At 26.4% G+C, this 10,163-nt stretch overlaps 1 protein-coding gene across 1 annotated transcript; it reads right to left on the bottom strand.

Moving 5' to 3' along the window:
- Window positions 1–702: 702 nt before the first annotated feature.
- On the bottom strand, window positions 703–8,899 carry LOC112598173. The gene is made up of 6 exons (XM_025344555.1): window positions 8,611–8,899; window positions 5,038–5,166; window positions 2,327–2,535; window positions 1,516–2,258; window positions 1,112–1,442; window positions 703–1,046 (listed from the first exon to the last, which is right to left on the bottom strand). Exons 4-6 carry the CDS (start codon window positions 2,237–2,239, stop codon window positions 965–967), a joined length of 1,137 nt encoding a protein of 378 aa, XP_025200340.1. The 5' UTR covers window positions 2,240–2,258; window positions 2,327–2,535; window positions 5,038–5,166; window positions 8,611–8,899; the 3' UTR covers window positions 703–964.
- Window positions 8,900–10,163: the final 1,264 nt, after the last annotated feature.

Raw genomic sequence — 10,163 nt, forward strand, 5'->3', positions numbered from 1 at the left:
ATGAATGTTAAGTTAATTATGGGCGCCATATTTAAAAAAAATCAGGACCCGTATTTTAGATATCTTCTAATTGAACTGGACAAATTTATGACCAGGATTTAAAAGAAAATTTATTTTTTTACAATTGTGATTAGTCATGAATTTCAAGAATAAATACATTTTTTTTTAAACGTTATGTAACCCACAATATTTATAAATTTAAAATAATTTGAGGTATGATTTAGATCCAATAAGATATAAATCTTGGAAGATCAAGTAATTTTAAAATACCTTGCATTTATCAAAATATTCTCACATAAAAAAAAAATCCAAAGTTATTTGTCCAGTTCCTCACTTTAGAGTAGAGTATGTACTCTTCATAGCTAGATAATAATTTTGTTATTCAACTTTTGGGTAGTTCACCATTTCAGTATTTCATTATCTTTTTTTTTCAAATAAAATTGATTAATTCCAAAATATTGCTATACCAGACTAATAAAAAAATGGGAAATTTTTGAAATGTCTTGACAGTTTTGAACACATTAAAAAAAATACATTATTAATCAAAGCAAATTATTTAAACAGGATAATGTCTTTAACCTAAGTAAATAACCCATATGGAAATATCTTAGAGCCTTAGGTCTATCCATTAGATATAAATATATATTATTGTATGTTTATTTTTAATATATATACATATATATATATATATATATTTTTTTTTTTAAGGGTTTTTGACGTTTTGTTCTTTTTTTTTATTTTGTTTTTAAATACAATTTAAACACATAACTTATTGACCAAAACTATATGTTATGGGTCATATAAATATAAAATATTATAGTTTTTTTGTCCCAAAGAAAAATATGTAAAACCTAACCTTAATGAATCTAACATTTTTTGACAAAAAACATAAAGGGTGCACGGCAAAACAAAATATTACAGTGTTGATTTAATCTTCCAAACTCCAAAATCAATAATGTATCTTTTAAGTTCGCGAATTACGGAATAGAATACCAAAATTATTGTCTATATCATCTGAACTTTCTGATCCACTATCTGACTGCAATCTAATAATAAATATCAATATTTTTTTTTATATAATTACATGTAGAATATAATTAATAAATCTTACATTGTGTAGGTTGCAGCCAGTTCATTGCAATTTGTTGGTATGTACAAATTTTGTTCTGGATAAGCATCAATTTCATTATACATAATTGGCTTATCCCATATATGTTGCATACCCATAATGTTACAAAGCATATCTACCATTTGAGGTCTATCATCCATGTCACTTCTAACTTCACGTGCCCGCTGTGGATTAAAAAAATCACTCAACAAATCTTGGTTATCGCTTGATTGAGATGTGTGCCAATTCTGAAATATTGGAAAATGGTAATGTCGTCTAGCGGTACGTGTTACCAAAACAGTTTCATCGTCATCCCAATTGTCCGTTTGAGTACCTAAATGTAATTTATTTTTCATTATAAAATATATTTTTATTTATAACTTATTGAGAATAAAACAATAACTTACCTTTATCTTGGTTACAGACTTTATACAACAACCCATCATCTGTGCGCCTAAATTCATCTTTACCAATGTATAATTTCCCTTCTATTTCAACAGCATCAAATGCTTCATACGATAAATCAATTTCGAATTGTGAGCCATCTGGAAAAATTGCTGCACCAGCATCAACCAATTGATTAATGGGTTTGAATTTATCTTCTTTGACTGGACGCTGTATTACTGCCCATGACATAGGCTCCTTTCTGATTTCAGTATTCAATTCTTTCCATGTGGCTTCTTCTTTAATATCCAATGGCAAAAATGCATCAGGCCAGCTATCATTGCCAGAATCTTGTGCCCAAATACTTTTATCCATGTAAGAGCAATTAGTTTTTGAAAAATATGAAAAAGATTTTGGAGAATCTTCAATACTAGAACCACGTCCTTCATCAGTAAATAACGGATTAATTGGTGGACCACTAAACAACTTATAAGTGTCACATTCTTGTTTTAGATATTTTTCAATTAAAGTATTGTCTTCATTAGTATCGATTATGAAATGCTGGTAAGATTCTTTAGGATGATAATCACTTTTGGGTACATTTCGAGCCGTTGGCAAAAAAGAATAAGCAGGGGATGAAGATTCAGGTTTTTCTGTACATGTTGAATCCATTGTCCACTCAAGTTCAGACAACTTTTTGCAAAAGCTGGGAAAGTTTTCTTTGGTTAAAAAATGACTGTGGGACATTCTTTTGATGTTTTGATGACTGTAAAATATTTTATAAGCTATAAGTACAATTAATGATAATTTACCAGTTTATTTAAATTAATTTACCTTATAATTTCAGTTTCCAATTAAAATGTATTGTAGTTTAAAATGTATTGCGTATAAATAAAAAATTTAAATTGTAAGTTATACTAAATAAAAAAAAAGTACAAAACAGCCAAAAGGGTTATTTATTGAGCTGATGAGTATGTAGTTGAATATCCCATCTTCTTTAAGAGGGGACAGATGTTTAGTGGAGCATTTTTAGTTTTCTTTGGCTGAAAAAAAAAACAGTAATAATTGTACTAAATATATATTGACAATAAATTAAGTAATAAAATGTTTAGAGTTTGAAAATGATAATTAAATAAATAAAATAGGTAGGCACTACTTTTAAGCAAAACATTTTATTGATAATTTATATAAATACTTAAAAATGATATGATGAAAAATATCAATAAAAGAAAGTAGATCATACAGTTAGATTTTTTCTATATCACTAATTATTCAGTCAATAATAATTTAATTATTATAAATAAATAATTTAATATTTTAAATATAATAATGAAACATTTTATTTATTGTTGATTTAAATCTTTCTATTTAACTAGAGCTAATTAAATAAACATAAATATATGTATCTATAGTCTATTTGGAATGAGATCGTACCTCGGCGGCAACCAGTTTTTGTTTGCGACAGTCAGATGCTTTTTCACAAAAGCTTGTAAGGCTAGCGCTGTGGAACAAAGCCACACCCATGCATAGAAATCGGATGCCAAGGTACAATCTCATTCCAAATAGACTATATAGCATATACATTTATTTAAATAAACTAAGATCTCACTAGATTCATTTACTTCTGAAATATATACCCTATTTTTCAGTGGCATTAACCATCAAAGTATTCAAAAATAAAACTTTCATTTTTTCCATTAAATTTATTTTACTGTAGGATGATGAATACATAAAAAGGATTTTTTTAGATTTTGGTCCCTCTTGTAGTTGGTTTTTACACTATTAAATACATATATTTTTTTTTGTTATAGCAATAATAGACTTGTAGTTCTACACATCTAACAGTTCTATCCCTCTTACCTTAGAAAAATTATGGTTGCATCACTGGTATTTTTTTGAAATCACTTAAATTATCGGAGAAAATTCATTTAGTCATTTAATAGTAAAAATGGATTATAAATAAAATGTTCATTAATTACAGCAAGAATACAATTCTATCAGGAGCACAAAGTTCTTAACTAAAAATATAGCTATAAGTGTGCGCAATTTTAGTTGCAAAATGAGATTTATAATAAACTGTTTTATTCTTTTAGGAATCAAACCTAAATTATATTAATTATTTATTGCATGGAAAGTTTTTTTTTTAATAAAATGAATAAATCAAATTCTAAACAACTTATTTAATAATGCTTGGTTTATGTTATTAATATTATTCATAACTGAATTAATAAAGTATTGACAGATGTAAGCAATGTGCACAGCAATTAACATAAAATAATTTAATTTATCTCAGTAAAAGCTGATAATGTTCATGACTTAATTCATTATTTTACCTTTTATTAATAACATTAACAATTTAAAATGTTTTTTAATCAATTGGCAAGATTTGTACAATACGAGAAAAAATATAAAAAAATTTTTTTTTTGTTAGTGGAAATGTAATAATTAAACAGAAGTAAAATTTACTGAAGTGTATAAGTAAACAATAGGTAATCAAAAAAAAGGTATAAGGGGCTACATATTATATTGTCCCTGCGTACACCTATGAATATAACAAGATAAATACAATTACCTATTTAGTATTTATTACTTCTAAAACTGAAATGTATTTATTGTAGGAATTTTTTTTTTTTTTTTTTTTGATATTTCTGTCATAATAATATTTAGCTTTAAATTAAGTTTTTTAAGGTCTAGTTATAGTCCTAATATGATATTTTCTTGCGTTCATTACATTTTAATTTTAATTTATTACTTTTTCAACAGATATACTGAAACAAAAATAGATTAAAAACCATTTAAATTTTAACTTTGAAAAGAAAAAAATGTACTAAAATTAAAAAATTGTAAACATAGACTAAACATATCTTCTGATTTTTTTCAGAGTATTTCAGTTGTACGATTTGCCAATAGTGATACTTAATTTACTTTATTAATATAAAACATAATGCCATAATTATTTGGGTTTTATTTTTTACATATTATAAAACAGTAATCTTTTCATACAATTTAAATTTGAGTTAAAAAATACTAATAATATTAATCTAAATTCAATAAAAATATATTAAAGAACAATGAATAAGATAGTATCAAAACATAGATAGATACTATAATAATTTAATTTAGATAAAGATTCAGTTTTTAATATTAAGTTAATAAGGACCATATTTAATTTAATTAAATACCTAAGACTTAGTATATGTTTAAACTTAGTGCAATCAAAATTAATGCCAAACATACACGCATGCCAAAACCAAACCTAGAAAAGTATTTGCACAAGTATGTTTTTAGAACTCTTTAAAGTTGGTTGCAAATATAAATGTCCACATATATACAAATATTCTTTAAAATGATACCTCATATTCTACATTGACAACTGATATTACATGCGTAAAATAATTAGATATAATACACCTATTACTATATCATTAGTGGTTTTATCTGTTTAGCACATGAGTATTTAATATTTTTTTGGCATCAATATTGAAAATTGATTTTGTATAGATAATAATAGACTAGAAGAAATGAATAGGGTTGAAAGTACTTACGTTTTACAAATCTGTTGTAGTTGCTGCATGCAACGAACAGCAGTTAGTAAACTGTATTGAAATTCATTTTTTCCTATCTTTTTCTGCGTCTTCTTATTTAATGAACGTTCAGGAGACTCAATATGAATACTAAAAATAATAATAAAATAGTTTTACTAACAAGATTAATTAATAATAAATATATAAAATATTGGTATAACTTAGATTGAAAACTTATCACTATTATAGTATTGCTATTCTATGTTATGTAATTTGTTAGACACAGTTATCTTTAAACCTTAACATGGCAATATTTTATTTTAATACTAGATAATTTAGATAATTTTTAATATAAATATATATGTGTATGTATCAATTAATCTAATATTGGAAAAATGAATTATTATTTATAAAATGTATAAATAATATGTACCTACCTATCTAGTTAAGTTTTAAACAAATATTTAGTTAAATAGAAAACAATTTGTTACATATATTTTAGTCTTCAACAACAATAGTTAGATGCTTTAGTCAATTTTTTACTATATGGAGGGTACTATTTTTACAACATGTGTATATGAGGTAAAAATCTATCACTAAAAACCTAGATGATTATTGATTAACATCCAGGAGTTAGTGACAATCTCTGATACTTGATCTCAGAACATGTAAGCGACTGAGGTCAACCATAGTACCATACCAAGCCGCACATAAATAATTTATAAACTCTTTTATATACCTAATACTGTATACCATATAATATTATTCAACTTGATACTTAAATAAAACAATTTATATATAAAAATTATATTTTAATAATAAATAATAGTAAGTAAAATGTTTAAATATTATAGTAATAGGTGCCTAGTGCCTACTCAATTACCCCAGGACCTTCAATTACAACTTACAAAACAAAAATAACATTTAAATATCAAAGAACTTGAACTAATTGTGTATACCTAATATACTATACTATATTTAAAATCATTTTGTAATGACAAACATGAGCTAGATCAACATTGTATATACATATGAACTTGTTTTACATTTATAGGTAATCTATTTGCTAAAAAGAGGATAGAAATACCATTTATGTGGAATTTTTTGAACATTTTAACTTAAATCTATACTTGTACATTTTAAGTAATCTAATATTCATAATATAGGTACTACTTATTTTTAACAAATTGTATTATTATACCTAATATTTTGTGGCATAAAGTTAGATTGCTGGTTATAATAGAATAACAAAAACTCTTCAATAAATAAAATTACAAAAATCACTAAAAAAAAGAAATGGCTAAATAATCAACTATAAAATAAATAAAAAGCAACATAAATCATTTCTATATCCCACTCATAAAAATAATTTTTTGAATGTATTTAATAAGTAATAACAAGAATGATACCCATTTTAAAATAAGCAGAATTATTAATTCATTTCTGGATTTGATTCATATAAGTTATAGGTACCTAAACAATAAAGAATAAAATGTAACTCTAAGTAATAATCTGGTTAGAATAAATTGGTACAATCTAATATATATTATTACCTTAATATGATTATTAATAATAATAAAATTAGTTCAACATTTATTTTTAACTTTTTAAACAATGTATTTATTGTTTTTCAATTACAAGAAAATTTTCAACTCGCAAAGGAATTTTATATAATCAAAACCCATACCAGACACAGCATCACATTCAAAACAACACAATGTCAGTACCTAATATTAAGATAAGATAAGAAAACTATTTGGAACTTTGGAATAATAAAATAACAAATGCTAAAATTTGTCTTATATAAATATAATTAATTTTAATTATATATAGCACAATACAACATTAATTTAGAACTTTAAAAAACATGAACTTGATTTTAATATTTAATATGAACAAGAGCAATTGCATTGCATTAAGTATATCATTATATAATATATTAACTTATCATCAATTGCTTGTTATTAATATTGATAAATACTAAGGAAAATGCATTATCTATAATAATTTTATTTAATATAGAAACAAACATTTACTAAGTAGATATTTGATATAATATTCAATACAAAGAAAAACATTTGATAAAATGATACCTATATTTAAACTGACATATACAAGGGACATTACTTAACCTACATGACGTTTTGTCTCCATCTTACAAACATACAATATAACAAGTTAGCGCTTAAAAGAACTAATAACTGATTATAATTTTATTACTGTACATTATGATTATTATAAGTTTTAATATTAGAGTGAATATTATCAGAATTGAGGGTAAAAACATTTTATGTGTATTGGCATTTTTGAATATTTTGATATAAGCTAGATATGAGAATTTTTAATGTATGTTTATACGTAACCTCATATTTTACTTAAAAATTGAAATACTGAAAAAATGCTTAACAGTTCTTACATTTAATTATGATCATAAGTATCTTAAAATTACAGATAATCTACTGAATAGTGAACATAAATTTGCTGTTGTATGTCTGTAAGATATATATAATAGACATATAATATATGTAATAGATAATTGCAAATAACACACTAAATACTTTTTAACTAAATATAAATAATGCAATCTAAATAATATAATATTTGATTACTAGTTATACATACCTACTAACAAAATTATAAAATCAAAAATGTATTCTAACTTGCTTAGTTTTAAAATAGGATAAATTATTATTTATTGTATATTTTTTTTAAGTAGAAATAAATTTTAAAAGAGAAAAGATTAAAAACATCAAATCAATAATATTATTAATATTAATAATAGTAATAATAATACTGATCTACTTTTATTAGGTATATATTATATTGAACCTCACTGTCACATTCAGTAAAGGAAACAAAACAAAAAACATTATATTTGGCTTTTATTTAAGATAGTCAAGTTTATTTGAAATTCCAAATTAAACTATAATTTTCTATTAATCTAGATTGATTATGAAGTCATGCATATTCATGTTATAAAACCTATTAAAGTAAGCTCTTATCATTTTAGTCATATTATGGCCCCAAAGTTGACATAATTAGTTCAGCATTTAACTATTTTTGAAATCTATCTATGCAAAATACAAACAAGAGAGACAATACAATTCAAAAAAGTGGTTTGACCCCATTAGCGATTATACACAGAATAAACACCTGAATAGAAGATGGTAGACTTAAAAAGATGACCATCAAATGGGTCTCAAAAATCATTTTTGTCTGTTGGCGATCGACAAAAGTGGTTCGTTTATGAATGACTAGAGTTAGGACAATCCAAGTATAGATCAAAACCCCGTTTAAAAGTCAAAAAGCGCCAAATCAATAAACGAAGACAGCAAGTATGGAATGCTTGAAATGGCGCGAACCCATCGAGCGCAATGCAGGTGGTGGCCATATTGAGCCCGCGGCGGCATCAAGATGCGCGCGCTCGACGTCTAACGCCGCTATCACGACACCATCGATAATGCACGCCTGCGACATTTCTCACGACAATTTTACGCCATTAGTCAGATCACAGTACACCGTTTGAGTAATTAATAATTATCAATAAATATTGTGTATGTTATAAAGTAATAATCTGTCATAGAAGAATCTCACCTAAGATGTGACGGTGACAACGACGTAATACAGCTGCAGGTTCTTCCGTGTGTAGTTGTCCGGCCCCCGAGACGAGATTTGCTGCCGCCGTAGGGCTGGTCACGCACGCCTGTCTGTCCGGGGAACGCGAAGCGCGAGTGCGCAACGGACCAACAGAAATGTTTAAAAGACCAACGCCGGCGGTTGACGACCGGAAAAAATGTTAAAGGAAAAAAAAAACGCGTTTGAAAAAAAATTTCCAGTCGAAACGACGACCCAGAATATTACGGACGGGCCCACTGAAGGACGAGGCCGCAGTGTTGTTGTCGTTGCGGTGAATGCGCGCAACAACTTGGATGGACTGGGCGACGAGCGGAGGTGCGATCCTTGGCCCCCGTTCATCGATGCAACGGTGTAGCCAACAACCCAAACATCAGAGGGAAATTTGATTCGGCAGCTGTACACGCGCGTGAAATCGAATAGGAAAAAAACGCGCATACGTCTACTGCGCAGTACCCATGCAATATTATGTATTAGATACATATTATATTATTATTTATTATACCGAATACCGATTTAGGTGTAGTATGTTGTGTACCGTGTACAAAAATACTATATTAATTACTATAGTTGACTGTTGTACACTTCTACTTGTTGTAGTACTGTACAGGAGTGTAAATCAGTAAGACACTTAACATTTTTACACTATTACTGCTTAAACAATAGACACGCGTTTAATGTAACAACTTGCTGCCAGGTTCGTTTTTTAATATATAGTCATTAGTCGTGTAGTCATGTAGAGCCAGAAATAGATTATATTTTATATTTTTTCATTAAAAATCAAGTAATGTACATACATCAGTGGCGTAGTCAGAGGAGGGGCTGCAGTACTGCACCCCCTTCCCCAAAATATAAAAAAAATAAAATAGTATTGGGCTAAGCTTTTTTTATCTGATGACTTTTTTTTTTAAGTAAACTACCGATGTGTAAAAATTGGTCAGCTCCCCCCCAGAAAAATCCTGGCTACGCCACTGACATACGTGTAGATATATAATACAAATATTTAAGCTTTAAAACTATAATATTGTCCATTGATACATAAATTAATTATGATTATATCTTAAATATTATAATATCACACCAATAGTAATTAATTAAAAAACAATGATCGCCTAAGAAATTTTCCCTTTCACAAATATAATCACGCGATATTTTTGTTCATAATAATTTAGTTGTGCAATATTAATGGAAAATAATTTTCTAGTTATATGTTAATACTTATTTCTTATTTATATATCATATCGTTATATAATTATATTATTATCACATATTTATTTTGTGTAAGCGTGTAGTTCTATACACAAACGTAAGTATTATAAGTTATTTTTTTTATTTCGATTTTTATTCGACCTCAAAATGTCTTTTTATAAGCATAAATCTGAATATCAGAAAAGAAAATGAAAAAAGAAAAAGCAGTTTCAAACACTCAATTAATAGGTAAACAAATATTTTAAATTAAAAGAAGCTGAAAAAAATATACACTCTATTGAAATTATACTAGTTGAAAATAAAAG

The sequence above is a fragment of the Melanaphis sacchari genome, unplaced genomic scaffold (genome assembly GCF_002803265.2).
Source record: "Melanaphis sacchari strain LSU unplaced genomic scaffold, SCAv2.0 Contig45_pilon_pilon, whole genome shotgun sequence".
Taxonomy (NCBI): Eukaryota; Metazoa; Arthropoda; class Insecta; order Hemiptera; family Aphididae; genus Melanaphis; species Melanaphis sacchari.